This window comes from Nansenia antarctica (genome assembly GCF_963989245.1).
Source record: "Nansenia antarctica genome assembly, chromosome: 3".
Classification (NCBI taxonomy): domain Eukaryota; kingdom Metazoa; phylum Chordata; class Actinopteri; order Argentiniformes; family Microstomatidae; genus Nansenia; species Nansenia antarctica.
The window spans coordinates 5,269,412-5,291,680 of NC_137688.1; the positions used below are offsets into that span (position 1 = coordinate 5,269,412).

General features: G+C 47.0%; 1 protein-coding gene across 1 annotated transcript in view; it reads right to left on the reverse strand.

Annotated features, from left to right (window-relative positions):
* Positions 1 to 2,844: 2,844 nt before the first annotated feature.
* The window catches only part of tsc22d3 (TSC22 domain family, member 3), a 44,813-nt gene continuing 25,388 nt past the window's right edge, over positions 2,845 to 22,269 (reverse strand). Inside the window, exons 2-3 of the mRNA XM_080526732.1 lie at positions 5,190 to 5,241; positions 2,845 to 4,699 (exon numbers count right to left, since the gene is read on the reverse strand). Of these exons, the coding sequence (XP_080382858.1) occupies positions 4,445 to 4,699; positions 5,190 to 5,241 (307 nt within the window). The 3' untranslated portion in view covers positions 2,845 to 4,444. The remainder of the gene's footprint in view (positions 4,700 to 5,189; positions 5,242 to 22,269) is intronic.

Below are 22,269 nucleotides of genomic sequence, written 5' to 3' on the forward strand. Positions count from 1 at the left end.
ACAGCTGTAATGAGACTCCCTTCGTAGTTCGTACACACTCAAAACATTGGTCTACTACAGTCGTTGCACTTGAGGTGGCCCCCGCTGAATAACATGTCACTTGTTGTGTTGAATTATATATTTGAGGAGAAGCTGTCGGTGAAATATACCGTAATAAAAGCCCTGACAGTTGGCCTTTCTTCTTCTTCTTCTTCTCCTTTCTCCTTTCTTCTCCCCTCAGATGCACACACTGTAGGGTTACAGTAGTGTTGCTATGGCACAAAGGCAGTAAATACTGATCAGCTTGGCGGGTTGTGGTCAAGCCCAGCATGGCTCCATGCATTGTGTGGTTTGTCTCTCATCCCCCCCCCCCCCTTTCGCCTTCACTGAGGATTTATCTCCTCGGCTCCGACAGAACATACATTGTACTTCTGTGTGTGTAAACATCCGCGTAAATCACTTCGGTGGCGTGAATGAAAGTGTTAACAAAGTCACTTTTGTAAATCATGATATGGGGTCTCAATCTCAATCTCATTGATGTGTGCAAGAACAACAACATCGTGAAAGCAACGACTTTATCCTCGTTATGCAATCTTTAGTCGGCGCGTACTTGCACAAAGAGTCATCTGAGACCAAAAAAAGACACTTGTTTGTAAGGAAGAGGAGTTTTTCCTCAATGACTTCACACTAACAGGCAGATTGAATCCGACTCTTGTCTATACAACCCCCAGATGATTGTTGACAGGATGGATACACAAACTATGAAAAGGGGACAAACATGGTTTATATGTCTTCTTGAAAACCAGCGAGTTTTCAAATGGCCTCCTTGCATGCAAACTTAACCACACTACTCAGGCCCATCCCGGCCTCCACACACACACACACACCCACCATATTTCCAACCGAAACAGATGTTCTCTCCTTACATAACAGCAGCTAGTGCCTGTGCCTCTGAGAGGTTTCCAAGCAGGAAAAATATGCCACTGTAACCTATATTTTTCTCCCCTCTGGGGAGTTTGTCCTTAGTTTACTTTTGGGGCATCTATGGTTTGGTGCTAGGGCTTGTTTGTGTTGTATTTTAGCGTTTAGGGTTATTTGTTTTTGTTGTGAAGCACCAGGGGGGTGTTCCGTTAACGTCACTAAAGGGAAATCCAGGCTTGTTTTGATAGGTTTTTTGCGAGACTTATCAAAAACTCTCTGGGATTTTATATTGATGAATTTCACGAGCCTTATAAAAAAATAAGCCTGGATTTTCCTTTCGCGACGTTGATGGAATACCCTACCCACCTGGTGACATTTTGTCTGTGTAAAAAGTGCTACACAGATACATTTCATCGGTTGACTGGAGACGTCAGGCGACAGTTAAGTAACATTCCGACCCATCCTGCAGACGAGTTTACTCGAGCTAATGGTTAACAGTTTTGTCGGGAAGATTATAATGAATCGTTAAGTCAGTGAATCACTTCTCTCAGGTTATCTCTGGTGTATCCGGTGAAAGCTTGAGGCGGAAAGGACATCTTTACTTATTAACTGTGGAAGTTTTCCCCTGACACGAACTGTATTGGAGGCCAAAAGCACGATTTCATAAGATCAATTGTTTGTTTTTTTCCTCTGAGGCCGAAGCTTAGTGAAAAGCCTTTCAAATGGCTTCTCTATGTGTTTACCTATCACGGTGGGATTCTTCTGCTGGAGAAATGAAGCACCTGATTGGCTCAGGCACTATGGCTCAGGCCTGCTGCTCTGGATGGTATTTGAAAGGTACACTCATTCTGGTAAAAGTGTGTAAATCCAGGAATTAGGACTTACAGTAAGTACCATGTATTGACACATGGTGAGGAAAGTCCTCAGTCTGTTTGTCTTTTCGGGGTTAGTTCCTCAAAGAGACCATCCTTCTGCAACTCCACGTTCACAGGGCGTGACATAACATGCATTTCAGGCTTTTCTCAGAAAGCACTTAAAACTACAAACTACAAAACAACAACAAAACCCAAACAGAATGACAGAACTAGCACAGCAGTACCGCTTGTAACCGTAGGCCGTGAGGTTGTTGTTTCTTTTTTATGACTGTTTAAAGACAGTGCTTGACAAGTCAAGTCGTCTGTGACTAAGCAACACAAAGCGTCCCTTCAGACCAAAGGGACCTGCAAAACCAGTAAGGGAAGATCTCGGCTATTATTATGAGAAGTTGAAAAGTCAAGATATGTTCCAAAACATTTTTGGAAGAGACACTTTGTTTACTAATGCCATCAGATCTGCCCAGCTGCTGGCCCAGGGTGCTCATGTACTCATCTGCTCCTGGGTGGAGCGCCGGGCCCACACACCAGGGAACCACACTGGCTCCAGTTTCAGATTGGCTGCCAATGTGTCTGAGGGAAATACATTTTGGAACAAAATGTTTTTCCTCCGTTTTTTTTTTTTTTTTGGTCCGTCCTAGGACAACCTACTATTATTTCTTAGTTTGACTAGCAGACATTCCCCCGTTTGGATGAGATGTTCCGTCTTTAAGCTACTTTAGTTTCTAGCTGTTGTTAGTTTTTTTCGTCTAGAAGAGAGACTTAAGTTAGTAAGTTAGTTGGAATTAACTAAAGTGTGCCATTTAAGTACTTTACTTGTGCAAGTAAGCTTGTGCAAGAGCTTCTATTCTATTATAAAATAGACATTGATAGTAACATTTATTAAATAGGTTGTTGTTGTTATTATCACAATGTCTTGTTGCTATGTGTGTATGGTGTATTGGTCGTGTACAAAATGGAGGTTAAATGGAAGTTAAGGCCAGTGTGTGATATATATATGCACAGTAATGTAAGTCGTCATGGTCCACGACTACATGTCTCTTAATATAAAAGACTGAATGGGAAACATAGGTCTTGTGTAAACATGAGGTTTATTGCAATGTGCATTTTTTGCATCCATACATCTTTTTTTTTCAAACAAATACCTGTTGTTTCATGGACACAAATACAGCAACAACACCCCGCGTTACACCATAAAAACATTATTACCACTTCTAAACAAGACTTCTCCCTGTGACATAGTACACATGGTCCTGGTCGCTTGGTTGGTTGGTTGGTTTGTGAGTATGAGGCAAAAGTCTTTGGTAGCTAGTAGAGAAAGAAAAAAGTTCTGGAAATGTATTCCTTATCTGGAGACAGGCACTGTAGTCATGCCATTGTTTCAAGTCGGCATCTGATCAACAGAACAGAATGTGTCTGCTTAGTCAGGAGTGCATTTCGCAGCGAGACGAAGACGACACCTTCTATTCTCGACTCCCATCTCTACTACTCGCTCAACGCGTTTCTTTATACTTTATACACATCGTAAAGTCATTTACAGAGCCAGACAAACGGAGGGGTCGATATTTCGATCCCCCCCTCGTAGAATCATCATCATCTTACTGAACAGTTACAATGCTCCTATTCATCATCAACAACTTGATTTTTGTTCAGAATAACAAAAACTAAGAAAATAGCAGGATCTTTTGTTACCCCTGCCCCCCTCCCCCCGCCCGATAAGCAGCACACACCCCAACTTGCAGAGAATAACAAGCAATGCTTATGAATCAATCATATTGTAGAATCATATCAACAGCAACGGTTATGAGGAGACCCCCCCACGGCCCTCCACAACAACAGTCCCGACTTCTAGGCCCTCTACCACTTGGAACTTAGCGTTTGTTTGTTTTTCCTTTTGATTACTTGCTAAAACAAAAAGTGTACTAAATGACATTGGATATACAACGTAGACGGTTGGCAACAGTCATATTAGCAAGGACGATGAATGTTCAGGGTTTGACTCCACAGAGCTTGTAGGGCTTTCAGAAGTTAAGAGAACATCCAACACAGGGGCTGCAGGAGGTCGGTCGGTCGGCCATCACAGGAGGATTTCCTGTTCCTTGGCTTGACCCTTGACCTTCGAGAGGCTGAGGGTGTGTGTGGCAGCCCCCCGTCCGCCCGCCCAGTTCAGGTCACCACCGGGGGCCAGCCCTGTCAGCAGAGGGCCCCCCCGCCCCCCGCCCCTCCCTTAGGTAGCAACACAGGTGGGGGTGGGTAAGGTGGGTGAGAAGTGCAAAAGCTAGGCCCTCCCGGCGTGCGTGGAGGTGGTGGTGGCGGGGAGGGGGAAGAGCACCTCTCTTGTCTCAATACGAGCGCTCTCCGGCGGGGGGGGTGAGCTCGCCCCCCCCCCTCTCTCTCTTTCAGAGCGTGTTGTCTAAAAAGAGACGGAGAAGAGAGTCTGATGACGTGGAAAGCTGCGGACGTCGCCGCCGCCAGCCGCTAGCCACACAGTCTCATAAGAGCGTCTTATTGTGCTTTCAATATTTGTTGTGTTTTCATCTGTACAGACAGCTTCGTCGGAAGTCGTCGTCGTCGACGCAAAGCGCGACAACGCGACTCACTCGGAGGTCCATCTCAGGTGACGAGATGAGCAAGTGTGGCCCTGCCCCGAACCCCAAGGGAACAGAGCCACTTTATACGGCAGAGCCGGCGCTGAAGGAGCAGGTCTGGTCGGGGGTGACGCCAGGGTGGTTCTCCAGGGCCAGCAGGGCCTCGGTCGCGGGCACCCGCGACTGGAACTTCTCCATCTGCTCGGGACTGGCCAGGTTCTTCAGCAGGCTGTTCTCCCTCTCTAGCTGGTTGTTCTTCTCCGCCAGCTCCTTGATCTGCTCCTTCAGGATCTCCACCTCCTCCCTGACGGCGTACATCAGGTGGTTCTTGACCAGGTCCTGTCGTGAGAGAGAGAGAGAAGAGTCCAAAAAGTTAGAGAGAGAACTTGAGCCTGAGATGCCAGCCAGGCCAAGCACATGTTGTGCTGTGCTGTGCTGAAGCTCACACAAGATGGTCTAGTCTAGAGATCTATTACATCACGTTGATTGGAGGGTGATTTGTAGCAGCGTGTCGTGTCTGTGCAGACATAATATATCAATGTGCTAATGTTTTTAGCCTGGCTGTTGTTGTCACGGTCTTGGACTCTCTGTAGCAAATTAGAACACGCTGCATGCCCGTCACGTGTATTAGGCGTGCAGTGGGGTCACATGTTTTCGGCGTGTGTGGGGACCCAACAGCTGCACTTCCCTGGATGTTATGAACTAACGCTGATAGTACAAAACAACGTGTACGACTGTGTGTCTGTTGATATATGGAAGGCTCTGCTCTCTTCCCTGTCACTTCTTGGCAAAATTATGAGTTGAAAAACGTTGAACTCTTTGAACTTACCATTGCCTGTTCAATCTTGTTGTCGATTGCCACAACGCTTGCACCGGAGGCACTGTGGAAGGAAGGACAAGAGACCGTGAATCAAGACATCAAAACATCAACACTTTGGTGACACAAACGACGGCACCTAGATACAGTCAACGGTCCCTAGGGTAGCCCACAGTATTATTATGACAACCTCATGTGTTAAGAGGTCTTGGGTGACGGTTCTTGCCATTTCATCAATAAAATATGGGTTTACTGCCCATGCATGAAAGACAGATAAGATTACCTGCTTTTATGGCTACAGACAGTATGGACAAGTGACCTGTTTATCTACATACCTTAAATCGTTATACGTTATTATAGGACCTGCACTCTACGTTTTACGCAATGCATAGGCTACGTTGACATAATAAGATGATAAGATATCATGGTAGGGTAATCACTGTGTAGCCTACAGCAAAGTCCAATTCCACCCGGCGGCCGCGAGTCATATTTCATGCGCCTACCGGCTATTCTATATTATATTATAGTACAATACTGTACACACGACACGATCTGATATACTACGAAAAAACATTCGCCTGTAATATACAGCAACAATTATCCTTCTGTTATTTAGCTCAATAACATCAGTTGGATTTAACTTTTTGAATGGAAACTATTATTATTATTATTATTTATTTATTTATTTATTTTAAATCAAAAACGAATTAAAACAACCGTGCGCTTATTTACCTGTTGTCGAGTTTGACCGATACGACATCTCCCCCCACGAACGAGGAGAAGAAGGAGATGGAGAAATTATGCAGCTGGTAGACCGCCACCTCCATGGGCGACTTGAACATCTCCGCAGTCATATTCATAACCAGACCCGTCTGAATGATGCTTCTCGCCACGTTTGCGATTGGGTAGGTCAAAACTGGATGGAATTCCTTTTTTTTCTCTTAATAATTCAGCTTGAATCACGAACTGTGTACAACTGGTCGGCTTTCTTTCTTTGAATGTTGTGCAGTTGTGCAGTTGTTGTTCTGTGTGATGTTTAAGCCACGTTAGTTTCGGCGAGTCTGTTTCTATTTCTGCCACCGGCTGGTTTATATATGAACGAGAGGTGTGACGTCACCTGACGCGCGCATATCATTATGCAAATGAGTCTCCCAGGCGCGCATATATTATTCAAATGAGCCTCATGGGCGTGTTTTTTTTTGTCTATCTATGTGCCCTGATCTGCCCCCTTTCTGACCTGCAGAGTGCAGACCGAATTATCTGACAGACACCTTCAAACAAATTGGCGCAGATTGCTAAATGAAGTCTTGAGTAGGCATGTCTGTGTTGTTTTGTTCTTTTGATGGGATTAAAAAAGAGGATTGCGTAACGTGCCTACAGACACTAGTGTGTGTGTGTCACAAGGTTTTTTGTTTACGCTGAATGTGCTTCATCAGCGTTTTTTTTATTATCAATAATATTATCTTTGTCATTGTGCATTATCATCACTAAGGCAACAGATTCGATCAGCCTATGCTGATTTGTGTTATTATGCACTGTGCGTGCATGTGTTCATTTATCAGGGGACCAGGTGTAATTCCTAATAATAAGCCAGGCATGTCGATGCATTGCATCAGATTTGTGCAAGCCAGGTCTTTAGGATTTGTAGTATCTGAATCACTTGTGCAATAATAATGAATTTATGGATTGTTGACATAAGTGTTATCTTGCAGGCGCAACGACAGAACATTATTGCAACATCTCAACGGAGTTTGGGGGAATATCTTCCCAGGATAAGGTACTTTTCCACCTATTGCCCCGGTAATTTTCCCTGATCTCTTCCTGAACTGTGGCGGCCCCTCGTGGCGAGAGATGGCACTGCACATGTTCATGGATGGCATAAGCTTGCGGATCCCATCATTTGAGGACACACGCATTTTGGGGGGGAGATTTTGATGCACAGCAAATGATTGTGCTCTTTCGAGTGTAACACAGTCTAGTCTACAGAGTTGTTGTTGATAACACTGTGTGTATCACCCAAAGAGCATTAATGTATAGTTAGTTAGGCGTATATCACAAAAAATGAGGGGTGTACATGTGAGTAGTGCACAGGTCACAGTCAGGTCTTCACAACTATTCTAGTTTATTATTAACTATTATTATTATTATTATTATTAACTAATACTTCTATTAGAATATTGAAATGTTGTCATATTTCCTCATATGCAACTGACCAAAGGAGGGTTTCAGAATGAGCATGGACAACACTGCCTACTCCCATGCATGCATGCATCCATGCATGCACCCATCCATGCATCCATGCATGCACCCATCCATGCACCCATCCATGCACCCATGCATGCACCCATGCATGCACCCATCCATGCACCCATGCATGCATCCATCCATGCACCCATCCATGCACCCATGCATGCATCCATCCATGCACCCATACATGCACCCATGCATGCACCCATACATGCACCCATGCATCAGTCAGCCTGTGGGAGCTTGAGCATGCTGTGCCCAAGTGACAGGGAGATGAAAAGTTTGAAATATTAAAAGGAGCTACCGGTACATACTGTATATCTATCCTCTGCATGTGGTCAAATAGCTGTGTTGTTGCTACGCGGATAAGTAGTAAATCAAGCCTGCTAAAAGCTCTCCACCTCAAACAGCCCTCTGTGTTACTATTGGCAACGGGCATCACCCCTCTTAGCATGATAAAGAAGAGGGTGTCACAAGTCTTAAAAGGAAGCACTAAATAAGAACAAGAAGTCAGCGACCGAATCAATCAAACTGTCTTCTAACGCCGTGTATGAATGTTCTATCTACACAATATACCATCTTCAGAGAAGAAGAAATAAGTGTTATGTAACCTGTGCATCAATTAGACGAGGAGAGACTGCAGTGTCGGGCTAACACACTACTAACACGATTTTAAAAGAACCACATTGACCACATGTTAGTGGCAATACGGGCCTGTCAGTTTGGATTTCACGCTGTGCTGGATAACTGCCAGGTTTAATTCCAGGCAACACGGTTCTTTCGGGAAAGATCTGGAGAATTACCTCTCCTCTCTCTCTCCTCTCTACGGTTGGGAACGCCATAGGAACGAATACAGTCAGGGTAATTGGTTACGGCTCAGAACAGGAAGTGTATATACAGTAGTAGACTGCACAGTGAAGTGCTAGAGTAAACCTCTCCAGCTCGATATGGTTGCTGGTCTAGTGGATAGTGAGTTGGACTTGTGATCGGAAGGTTGTGAGTTCAAATCCCGCCTGAAACCACACCACTAATAAGTGTAGCCCTTGAGTAAGTCACCTAGCCCTCAGCTACTCCAGGGGGGAATGTCCCTGGAATTCATAATTGTAAATCGCTTTGGATTAAAAGCGTCTGCTTAATGGCAAAATTATTAAATTAAAATTATCGATATGCTAGGCTGCAGGGGAGGCTGAAGGAGGTAGATATCGGAGGACAAGCCTCACTGTTTAACGCACGGAACAGGAACGACCGTGAGTGTTTTTCGCTACCATTCCTCTTTCCACACCATGCATGACAACCAGCCTGTCTTTCCAACGTCTACACCTCCACTGTTTAAGGCTTGTTGTTTTCACTTCTGCAACCAGGCTGGAAACTTAAACCCTGTGTAGACGGAGAGATATGATTTCCCAGACAGATTAATCCGACGGCCTAAGACTGCAAAAAAACATCCTTCAATGGATGTTGACTCCGTTGGGAGTGTACGTTTTAGACCAGGTCAGGGCATGGTGGTGCAACGCTCACCTGAAAGGTACAGTACATCTCTGTACAAACAAAGAGATCAACGGTATGTGGGCTGCTTGTCTACCAAAGCCACATCACCCGCTCTCTCTCTCTTTCTCTCTCTCTCTCTCTCTCTCTCTCTCTCTCTCTCTCTCTCTCTCTCTCTCTCTCTCTCTCTCTCTCTCTCTCTCTCTCTCTCTCTCTCTGTCCTGCCATGTCTGCACCAGTAGGAAAACTTGCAGGATGCATTGTCGGAGCCAAATCCGGCCCGGTGACTCATTAGAAAGCTAGGCGTTGAACCACAGTTTCCATCAGATGTCCTCTCTGCCTGAGCGCTAACCGCACGTTATATAACATGTTCCCCCTCATCTGTATTCACATGGAAGTCCTGCCGGGCACCAGGGCCTCTCACACTGGCCCTGTCGGTGAGCAGGGGGACTAGCAGGGCAGGTCTAGGTGGGTTCTCTCTGTCTGTGTTTAAAGAGAGAGAACGCCCTCTGGTTACCGAGCATGACGGGTCCTCCGACTCCAAGATGAGCCTGCTAGGCTGTGAATAATAATAATATGTCATAATAGATATGTTTTTTAAAAGCGCCTTTCTCAAGCTCAAGGACGCTGTACAGAAGAAAAAGGGGGAGGGGGGGGGGGGGGGGGGGCTGCACGAAGGCCAGTCAGAACAGATGTGTCTTGAGACTGGTCTTGAATGGATATATTGATAGATAGATAGATAGATAGATAGATAGATAGATAGATAGGTGGGTGGGTGGGTGGGTGGATAGGTAGGTAGGTAGGTAGATAGATAGGTAGGTAGATAGATACTACAGACAGACAGACAACAACAAAATAAAGTGACGATGATTGAATAATAGACTAAAATAAAGAATATAAATAAAATATAAAGATAGACCTAATAGACTTCTGAAACCTTATATACAGTAGGATTTCACATCCTCCAGCCTGACTCTGGTCACCCTGCTCAAGCCAGGCAGAGGAGGAGTTGTACTGTCTTATTGCGGCAGGCAGAACAGATATGGAGTCCTCAAGCCAAGTAGTATGTTCCTGTCTTTGGCCCTGTCCTGTAACCATCATTCCACACACAGCAACAAGTCAGGAGTTGGCTGAGACACGTACAGTTCTGGGACCAGGCTACATGTTGTTTTGCCAATCCCAGCCTAGTAGGATGCGGGGGCGGCTGTGGCGCAAGAGGTAGAGCCGAGGTCATCGTCTAATGATCGCAATGTCGGTGGTTCGGAGATTCGATCCCCGGCTGGCCACGTGTCGTCGAGGTGTCCTCGGACAAGACACTGACTGAACCCCAAATTGCTCCAGATGAGCGGGCCGGCGCCTTGCAGGGTAGCTTGCCGCCGTCGGTGTGTGAATGGGTGAATGAGAGGCCGTTGTGAAGCGCTTTGGAATAACGTGTGTGGTCCGTTTACCGTTTAGTAGGTTTTAGCTGCCGGGACCAGGCTTTATCTGGGACCAGGCTACAAGGTGGCCGCTGACGAGTCTGACAAACAATGGAAACCAGTGGCTAACCTCATACTGTCCCTCAGAGAGAGCGTTGGGTATGTCTCTGCCACTCTCCGCCATGTAAACACAATGGTAGTCATTGATGCACAATGGCCTCTATGCCAGGGGGAACGAACACATGTTCAAGAATGAATGGTTAAAGTCCTTCAAACCATCGAAGTGTTTCACAACGCTAAACTATATCTCTCATCACCCAGACGTGAAGATGAATTGACGTTGAATTGCAAAACCCAAATGACAGTCCCTGTCGAGAGGTGTTGTGCGATGTGCCGTTTTATATCTCCCTTCGGGGAGTTTTTTGGTTAGAAAATGACTGTCGTCTGTAGTCAATTTATTCAGATACATTCACACGGAATGATTCTCGTCACACTCGAGAGTCTTCAAAGTGAAGCTCGCTTCCCAAATGTCGCCTTTCCCTTTTCTACTTGTTGTAACGTACTAAATGTCAAGACATTTACTTTATCCTGAGACTGACAGTGTCAACTGTCAACCTACCCAGTCAAACAACCAATCAATCAGCCTCACCTGTCAGTGTAATGACACTCTCTCACGCTCTGGCGCTGTGCCAATGACACACTTACCGGCGGTCCCTCCTCTTGAAGAAGCTAGGTGAGTAGGGGGGTGGGTGCGGGTACGGAAAGCTCATGTCTCTCTCTCTCTCCACACTGGGGTGCTCCTCAGACCTCTGAGGCTGGGTAGTGAGTCGCGGGGCGCACCCTGGGGTGGGCGAGAGAGGTCTGGCTCTCCCTCGGGGGGGGGGGGGGGCGTGGGGGGTGAGACCGAGAGAGAGAGACTCCCCCATCCCATCCAACGAATAGGAGGACGGACATTCAAGAGACAGGTCACGCTTTCTCTGTTTCACCATTGTTCTGTTCTGTTTGGTTGTTTGGTTGTTGTTTGAGATTTCTCTCAAAGAGGACAAAATGGCGACCGGGCAGGCGACAGTGACAACACCTCTGGATGTTGGCCAAGATGGATGTATAACAAACAAAGGCACTTATGTGGTGTCGGTGCTCGGACTTGTTGCGCTTGCTTGGCCATGCCAGTAGATTCTATAGTCATATGAGGGCAATGGAATGTAAATATTTAATCCCAGTGATACATCACATTCCGGAAAACACCTTGAATGTTCCATCTGTTAATTCCAGGCGGGCGTGGGAATCTATTGTGCAGCCAGCCGACACGAGAGTTACATGAGTTGAGTTACTCATCTGTCTGGTTCAGGGGAGGCTGGTGGAGGTAGACATCGGAGGGCAGGCTCATTGTAATGCATGGCGTGGAATGAGGAAGACTATAATAATACATGCCATTTAGCTGACGCTTTTATCCAAAAGCGACTTACATTTCAGTTGGAGTCAGTGCATCCATTTTCAGTATATATGGTCCCAGAGGGAATCGAACCCACGACCTTGGGCCATGCTCTACCAATTGAGCCACAGAGGACCATGGTATCAAACGCGTGGGATCAAAACATTGGATAATCGTCATACCGATCTCTGTCTTTAAAGCGTAATTTGTGTTTGCTATAACAATACAACAGCGCCTTTGTTCTACAGGACATAAAACAAGTCATAACCGCCTTTACGTTCTTATCGATGCTACGTAAATGCCAGACTTGAATGCCAATGCTATGGATGTCACTCAAATGAGAAACAAATTACACATCAAAGTGTGTTATGCTGTTTTTGACACAAATGCCAACAATGATATATAGTACGGGGAGGGATAAATTTCACCTTATGTAATTACTTATATGTCATGTCGTAGTATTTACTTTATTTCTAAAACAAGTTAAGGCAGGGCGTTCGCAAAGAGCGGATTCCTTCGCGCGGATTACAGGTGAATGTGACTCTTAATCCTTTTTTCAGACCTCAATTAGAGACTTGTTAAGTATGTCAACCAGGTTTCGCTTACAGAAAAAGGGTAATTAATCTGTTAAAGCTCGAGGCGTGCCCACGGACCAGTCATCACATTCATGGGTAGGAGCTCTTTGTTTTGAAAAGGGCTGCCAAACTGACAGGGTATGAATGCCAGTCTCACGCACCCGTGACTGAGAGATCTCACCTATAAAAGCGTTGATTGATTTTTTAAAACTTTTTCAAAATACACTTTCTCGGGTATGTACAGTGTGTCCTACTTTGAACTCCTCCGTCGCTTGATGGCTGTGATCGACAACTGAGAAAGCAGGGCGGCTGTGAGAGTTGACCCCTGGGCTGGTGAGAGGGGTCACATCGACCCGTCTGGGTTTGGCCCGTGTTTACCCAGTAATAACCCTAACGATCGCAAAGTCTGCAGCTCGCAGCGGTTCGAATCCCCATGAGTCGGAGTGTCCCTGAGCAAGGCACTGAACCCCTAATTGCTCCGGGTCGCCTTCAATGGCTGTGACCCCCCCTTGCCTAGATGCCCCTCTAGGGCATGCATGTATTTCGTTGTACTCTGTGCAATGACAAACTTTGAATCCTTTTCTTTTTTCCTTTGTTTACCTAAGGGATCCTACTTCACCACACCGGCATTGTTCCTGTCAAAACCACAGTAATAACCCAGTCTTATCATATGTGACACGTTGTAGTCCGCATATCGGCAACCAGTCAAAATGTTCTGACTTTTCTTTTGAAACACAGAACTACGTTTCAACGTTGTTGAGAATCACAACATAAACTCGCTAGTCAAGCCAAAGCTTGCAACAATGCAATGGATTCGATTGCGTAATCCCCCACTGCTACCTAGTTAACTAGTATAATAACCAGGGGTGCACATAACTTTTTGGGGCCAGTGCTCAGAGGAGCACCTAGGGATGCTGCTTGGTGCTCCCCGAGCTCGCGAGTCACAACCCGTCCCACAGGATGGATAAAAAAGGGATACATGGATATATTATTAGCAAAACGACATTTATTCATAAATAAAGATGAACGACCAAATTATTGTGTGCAAAACAAAAGAAACAAATGCAAAATCAAATGACTGCTCTTTAAGAATGAAAGTCTGTCCGACTCCTTTAAACACAATGAAATCAACTGACATCTCTTTAAGCACTAACTGAATGTCTGTTCTTTAAACACACTGAAATAAACTGACATCTCTTTAAGCACTAACTGAATGTCTGTTCTTTAAACACACTGATATAAACGGACATCTCGTTAAGCACTGCTCTGTTCTGTAAACACTGAAATCAACTTTTCCAAAAAAAAAAAAAAAAACTGTTGGTGCGCAAGAGCGCCTTCATGCTGCTGATCTGCCGCGCAGCATGCATTTTGGCGACGCATGCGCACTGGCGCACCAGTTATGTGCACCCTACACTACTTTACATTGTTAGCAGGCTCACAAAACAAGCTGTGTTAGTTGACTAGCGATGTGTGTCGTTGATTTTCAACAACGCAACAAAGAAAAGTCCGATCATTACATCGGATCCCGATATGAGGACCGAAGCATTAGAACGTGACTTCATGGAGATATCAGTAAGCCTTTCCTGTCATGAAAGGGCAGATCAATGGCTGTTCCTGGAAAAGTCGATGACAGACTCTCTGTTCCATCCCTCTCACAGCTGGGCACCCTCCCTACCGCTAACATCACCCACTGTCATCTCCCTCGGGCACCAACCCTGGCATTCACCCTGGCACGAACGCTGGCACGAACACACAGGAAGTTGGCGCAGGTCAATTAGAGAGTTGTTGATTTTGTATTAATTTCTTCATTCTCCAAATTTAATTCACTTCTTTTCATCTCTGAGCATCAATCGAAGTTGATCTTTCAAAGTGTCGGTTGAGCGACGCGCTGTCACACGCCGTAGTGGAGATGTCGGTTGTGTTTGAGGGAGGACAGGGAAACACGATGAGTTTGGATTTTAGTCACAAGTGCAGCACTCATAGATATCAGTGGATGTTGATAGCCTTCTCCAAGAACTGGATAATTGGGGGGGGGGGGTTAGGGTTAGGGGTGATATGAGGCCCAACCATTGTTGCCATGGCGACAGATGGATATCTGATGAATATTCAACAGCTGCATTGGCGTATACCTTACTAATAGTCTGTATATTATCTGAATCTGAATATCGGAACATCATCTGAAGCCGTCAGAGAAATGAGGCAGAAAGCAGCTATTATTACGCCTGTGTGCTCCCCCACACAGAGCCCGTCCGTGTAATTATGTGGCACGCCAGGGCAATTACGACAGCTCTCACACCATCCCTCTCTCTCCTCTCTCTCCTCTCTCTACTCTCTCTACTCTCTCTCTCTCTCCTCTCTCTACTCTCTCTCGTGTCGCTATCTGATGGCACCAAAGAGGCTGTTACATAAGAGAGCCACTATTTGAATAGTCACAAAAACCAGCAGACCAGACACCCAGACAGTGTTTACCACCAGGTGTGTGTGCGTGTGTGTGTGTGCACGTGTGTGTGTGTGTGTGTTATGTACAGTATGCCTGGCTGAGTGAGTCATTCAGGAGTGTCCTAGCAGTGAGCCACTCTGGCGGGAGAAAAACATCTGTCCCAACAACAGTACGACCAACGCCCCAGCCGCGAGGTCCACTATCTTCACAAACAAAGAGAGAGAAGCGCTCGCTAGGAGGTGGTGCGTAGGTTGGTTACACAACGGCCTGTCGACCACCCTGCGCGCAAACCCCAGTCTCCCTATAGAGGAGATGTTCTACTGGACCCAACTCTTACTCTCTCTCTCTCTCTCTGACTCCATAACAAAAGACATATTACTCCACCATCTCTATGATTACTATTGACATTTACACGTTCAGAAGCCGCAGAAGCCGCAGAGCAGAGGAGGGAGTTCCATGTTGTCATTCTGGTCGTGATGTACTACAGGAACGAGGTTTATCGTCAACACTTTCGACGAGAATGTCAACTTGACACAGGCAGAAAGAGACGCTTTGTTGGCTCTGTCTCTGAGGGGCTCTTTGTCTTGTGGAGGCTGCCCTCCCTCAGCGTAGCCGGGCTTCTCCTCGCCACAGTGAAAGCTGTGTCCTTCCCCCAGCGAGGCCCATCTGTCTCGCCTCCCTCTGTGTGTGTGTGCGTGTGCGTGTGTGTGTGTGCGCCTCAGTGGAAGACAACTGCACACGTCCCACTTTGTTTTGACAGACGAGAGCCAGTTTTTCAGGCGTGTTTTATGACGCAGACTAGAGGTCTTGGAGATAGAGCCGAGGGTGACTTCACAAAGGTGAAAGGTCGATAGATGGTCCGTGCAGAGTTGGACAGTAATGTACTTTCGGTGGCCTCAAGGTTCTTGGTGTTGATATGGGGGTCAACGGTTTTACAACAGCCACTTCTTCTTTGCACCTGTTTTTGTTGTTGTCCCGTCAAACTCATGTACTAACATGATTTTTACAACAACGATAGTAAACGAATCGTTTATAATGAGTTAATAGACAGTTAACCATCCGGTAACTCTTATACAAAAGGGTGTGATCGTCATTTCTTTATCGGCGATACCAACACGTTGGTATTGGCTTGCTCTAATCCTCGCACTAGTAAAAATGTATTTACAAACAGTTATATAACCTCAACTCGCCGTATCAACAACATCTAAATACGACGGAGAATGGGCGTTCTGTAGTCTGGTCTTGCCACAGACAGACGGGCGTATCGTGCGGAGCGGGCTGCTCCATGACGACCAACGCCATCTGAAGCGTGAAATACTGAATCACCACACAGCCTCGTCTCCTCCTCAGGCTGTGTCTAGTGTAGGGCAACGGAGAACAAGAAGAAGAAGAAGGAGAAGAAAAGAATAAGCTTGCTCATGGAGTTGAGTCATGTACCAGAACAAAAGGTCACTTGCCAGAGGTCAAAGTCATACATTAATTTTGTTTGACTCTGCGGCGCTCGCTCTCTCGCTTTCTCTCTCTCTCTCTCGGTTTATAACTCAGCTGTGCTTGCTCAGTGCAAAGGGGGGAGGCTTCTCAGTGAAATATTGACATTGAGTGGTACAATGTGTGCAGGAACATCACAAGGCGAGGGCTACCAGATCTGTCTTAACTCAAAACCATGTGCTGTGTGAACTAAACAAAAAAAATGAAATGAATCAAACAATGAGTTACTTTCTTGACACAGCATTTTCTGGACATTTTTAAAGCATTCTCTTTCCAATCCGCGTTTATGTTTCACACATAGTAGTCTTTACTGACCTGTACTAATCTAGTCTGCTCGTTTGATGAGAACTAACGCCGAAGTTCCTTCCCATGCAGATGTGTGGTTCAGTGAGGTTAATCCTCCACCCCCACCCCCCCCTATTCCCACCTGTCGCCTCCTTCCTTTTGCACCTCCTCCCCTCCCCACCCCACCCCCTCCCTCTCCTCCTCCTTCCCACAGCCGTCCTCCTCTCCCTCCTCTCCCTCTTCTCCCTCCTCTCCCTCTTCTCTCTCCTCTCCCTCTTCTCCCTCTTCTCCCTCCTCTCCCTCCTCTCCCTCCTCTCCCTCCTCCCTTCCTCCGCCCTGTTCTCACTTATCACAGCTGTGTCCTGTGACCCTCTCGCCGGGCCGGGCCGGAGCGCCCCCGCTGTCTGCCCAGATCCAACCGGCTGACGGGAGGTCAGAGGTCAGAGGAACCTGCCGGGGTCAAAGCACCGTAGTAGAACGTTTCCCACGGGACTCGTCTCGAGCACTCGAGCTAGCTACTACGCTAACGGTACTGTACTTTAACCAGCACGCTAATGTACTGCCTTACCTGTTTGACGATCACACTAACTCACTAACTTCCTTCATATGAAGGAACTGTCATAGCCAGTCGCACTGATGCACTGGGACTGGAAAATCAATATCACAAAACGATCATAGTGGAGGGGTTAAATCACTGAGTGCCCGGGGTTGAGTACAGCTCCTGTGCTAGTCCCCCCACCACCCCCCCCCACCACCACCACCACCACCACCACCACCCCCCTACTGCCAATGCACATTAATTGTCACAAGGCCTACAGTCCAGATAGCCAGCTGATAGGAAAACTTAAGGGCTGGGACGCCCCGACGACCAATTACCTAAATTAGCTTTACAAATCACATTAGCCTCTTGTCTCTCTCACAACACCGCGGCGGTCACACCGGAGCTAACTGAATCAGGCTTCCTTTTTTATATTCAACATCCGACGTGTCCAGAATCATAAGCGACCTCTAATAGCCATTGATGAACCGGATCGAAACGTCCACTCGCTCGCTGGGCTTTTTATCAACAACAGGAAGTTGATCATTTCCCAACGAGATATCTCTCAGTAGATCAGGAATTCGGGAATTCGATTTTCCCCATTCGTTTTTCGGTGAAGTGGATTTAATAGAAGCTACCGGAATGTAATGTAATATAGTCGTTGTCGATGTTCTCATACAGGGGAGTGAGACTGGACGCATTCTGCAGTGCAGACGATGGAGGAGACATCTGGCTAGCCTATGTACTCGTGTGTGTGTGTGTGTGTGTGTGTGTGCGCTGTAACTCCCTGTCCAGCTATCATTCCACGGCTTTGACCTCGTTCTCCACTACAGACGGAAGTTGATTTTGGCTGCGGAGGGACGTGGTGGTGATCTACGGCCGCGGAGAAAGTAGAGGGAATACATAGCGTGTGAGCCGGAGGAAAGCTCAAAGAACGGCCTGTACTCTCTGTACTGTGTGTGTGTGTGTGTGTGCGAGTGTGTGTGTGTGTGTGTGTGTGCCTGTAATCTACCCTGTAGTGTGTGTGTGTGTGTGCGTGTGCGTGTGCGACATCCCGCTCCAGATGTTCGGGGGCCACATCATCATCTTCCAATTTCTCGCAAACGTACCGCGATGACAGCGGCGGTCCACACCGACCCGGTTAATAAACATCAGTACCAACGTCTCCGGTGGTCTCCCCCGGGAGTGTTTCTGCCGTGCATGTGTGTGTGTGTGTGTGTGTGTGTGTGTGTGTGTGTGGCGTGTGTGTGGCGGTCGTAGGCGGAGGTTATCGATGCCTCTCTGTCACGGCATGGCTTATGTAACCCCCCAACCCCCAGCCCCTCTCAGGGAACTCCGTCTGCAGTGGGGCTGCCCCTGCTTCACCCCCCCGCCTGGCCCCCCCGCCTGGCCCCACCCCTGCCTCCCCCTGCCCCTCCCTGCCTGACTGCCACTGCTCCACTTCCTACTCACCGCCTCATAAAACATGCATGGGCTTTATATAAGTCCCGGGAGTGAACACGCATACACACACACACACACACAGACAGGAGCACATACACACAGACAGGAGCACATACACAGACTAGAGCACACACACAGACTAGAGCACACACACATACACAGACGAGAGCATGCATACACACTCATACACACAGACAGGAGCACATACACACAGACTAAAGCATGCACACTCACTCATACACACACTCATACACAGACAAGAGCACACACACACTCATACGCACAGACTAGAGCACACACACACACTCATACACACAGACTAGAGCACACACGCACAGACTAGAGCACACATACTCAGGCACACACACACACATATATACACCCACCCACACACAGACGAGAGCAACACACACAGATGAGTGTGCACTCACACACACACACACACAAACAGAGCTGTGGCGGCACTCCCTTTCTCCTCTCCCAGCCTCCTCATATCTCTGTCAGCCAGGCTGTGCAGCTGCAGGTAAACACCCAGGACAGGACAGGGGGGTTAGGGTTAGGCTCTCCTGCCCTGTGAGCCACCTGTGTTGTTCTGTGTCCCGAAACTGAAAAAAGGGACACGGAGCTAGAAACCCCCCGTTTACGGTCATTTGGATTATTATTTTCCTTCTTTCTTTTTTTTTTTGCCTTATTATTATTACAATGCCGGGGGATTAAATTCAGAGGATTTTTATTTTTTTTCTCTTCGGCATCAAAAGCCAAATGTAGTGTTTGATGTGAGAGGCGGGCTGGGAGCAGCACAGCAGGGGGAGGTTGTTTGGGAGTCTTGCAGGAACCAGGAACTGCTGCCTCCTTTCCTGAGTTCAAAGCCTCCGACCCCGTCAGACGGCTCAGCTCAGGGCTCACCCATTAGTGGACGTTCAACGGGCCAAATCAGCCAAATTGTAGACTGTCCTTGTTCCCATGTACTGTATAAGAACAGTGTGTGTCGTGTGTCCACCCCCCCCCCCCCTCCCCCTCCCCAAGTCTGTTTAAAGTGATTGACATCACCAAAGAGAATAAGTAAACACTGACAGAAAACATCATCATCATCATTATTATCGTCAACATCATCATCATCAACATCAACCGACGCAGTTGTTGTTTTTCGCTGGAGTGACTCGGCACTGTTCAGACGATGAGAGGAAGAGGAGTCGTTTCTCTCGGGGATTTACCTCGTAGAGACTCTGACACTGTGCTCTCAGAATAACTGCTTGTTTGCGGAAAGCGACAAGCTTTGAAAGTAATGCAAACGGATCGGAATGTCTTCTTCCCCCCCCCCCCGTACACTCCTGTTGATGCTCTCATCGTGATGAATTCATCGCCTCTCTCTTTGAGAGTCTGATTACAATATCCATGTTTAAAGCCCAGTGGTAGACCAAAGACTAGGCCGTCTGGAGTGATGCGTTCTCCTTGATTCTCTGCATCTGTCAAAAGCTGACTGACAGTGATGTATAGCCTTGTCAAGTCAAAGACTTTGCTTTGTTTTTTTTAATCATTTGAGTCTAAACCTTCAGGCTTGGAGATGTAAAGATTTAATTTCATCAGAGTTTGAGCAAGTTCACATATCCTTTATCATAGTCAACAATTGTATTGTACAGCATTATGTTCTCAGTTCGAAAGCACACAACACTGAAACACAAGTAGGGCCGGCTGTGGCTCAGGAGGTAGACTAATTAGCCAGTGACTAATGATCACGAGGTTGGCAGATCGGCGGTTCGTTCGAAGCCCGGCTGGCCACATGTCGAGGTGTTCTTGGGCAAGACACTGAACCCCAAATTGCACCCAATGAGAGGGCTGGCGCCTTGCACGGTAGCTTGCCGCCATTGGTGTGTGAATGTGTGTGTGAACGGGTGAACGAGAGGCCGTTGTAAAGCACTTTGGAATAAGCCGCTATATAAGTCAGTCTATATAAGTAGCTACAAACACCAGCGAGAAACACTTCACTTCTATGAGCACGTAGAAAATCTGTATTCTCTAGCTGCAGCTAACAACCAACCGACAATTCTTCCAAGGTGAGCGAGCTAATTATATAACCAGAGAGGGCTATCAGGCAAGACAGAGATATATAGCCCGTCCAGGCAGTATGTACACAACAGTTTATTAGCTAAACAATAAAGACATTACAGTAACAGCAAGAGGAGAGGTTGGGGAAATCTATGAAACGCTTCCACTAAATTCCAGTAAATTACCTCCTCAATTTAAAGTTGGTCAAAGTACAAGAAAAACCTGTCCTTTGAGACTTCTTTATCCAGGAAACAAAGCTGCCCAGCTGAGTAGGTAAACACACCAGGCCTCTTTACAGACTGAGTAATGGATGTGTCCTGTACGGACCTTCAGGTAAACAAGAAGGGCTAGATTGGCCTTTCTCCGTTCCACCACCACAGAGAGAATGGGTCCAAAGTTCACCTATGGCGAAGACACAACACTGTGTTATCTGAGATACATGCCGAAACCTCATCACACACACACAACCACAGGCACACACACACACACAACCACACACACACACACAACCACGCGCTCACACACACACACACACTCACACACACACACACACACACACACACACAACCACGCACTCATAACCACACACGCACACTCACACACAACCACGCATTCACAACCACACACACACATGCACGCACACGCGCACACACACACACACACACACACACAACCACACTCACACTTACACACACACACACACACACACACACAACCACGCACTCACAACCACACACACACATAGGAGCAGTCCTCATTGGAGGTTTACAGGAAGTGAAAATGATTCTTAGTAAGAAAAGCGTTCTTCTAAACCCTGAGTGCTCGGCGTTGCCCTGTGTCGTTTAGCGGGACGCTGACATGCTCATCCCTCTCAGACAGGCCAGGGGAGGTTTACAATACTTGGCAAACACTCCCTCACATCTCTAGGCCATTAAATAGATACAGCAAACACCGACCAACACCTCGGACTTAGCTGAGCTTCACCAGGGCTTAGTTCAGGAAGACAGATGGGGGAAACCTTTTGAAAGGAAACTAGGAAATCCAATTAAAAAGAAATCGTTATATATCCACAAAGAACTTGTTGGACAATAAACGCTCAACCCCATCCTCATGTCAATCACACGTCAAGTCTGTCTCCGTAACAAACCATAACAAATAATAAAAGAGAAAAGTGTGAGATAATTGCCGCGGGTGTGAAAGGGCCCGATGACGTTAAATCTTTTCATCAGAGCCAGCGAACCGGACAAGTCGTGCGAGAGTGAGATGGATTGTTTGGATGGATTTTCTAACTCGCCGAGCGGTTGCCCGCGTAGGCGGTGAGGGGAGCCAGCAAGCTGTCACCCTATCGGCCTCAGGAATCAGTCATACTTGAGGTTCCCACAAACATGGCCGCAGGTTGGCTCCGTGCCAGAGGCTGAAGAGACAGGCGAGCGCTCTAGATACGGGGTGGGGGGGTCAGGGAAGGTAAACAGGGAGGATTGTGATGAGGTTGTCCGAGAGAGAGAAATATCAGAGGACAGGGGGGGCTCATTGTAAATGCATTGAATGGGCTACTGGCACCGTGCACAGTGAGGTTGTCCAGACATCTCCAAGACAAGTCCAAGTTATATGAAAATGTGCAGGTGGTCGGTTAGATTTGATTGAGTTGTGTGACCGAATAATCGAAGCGAAGGTCTGCTGCTGTGCACAGAGTTG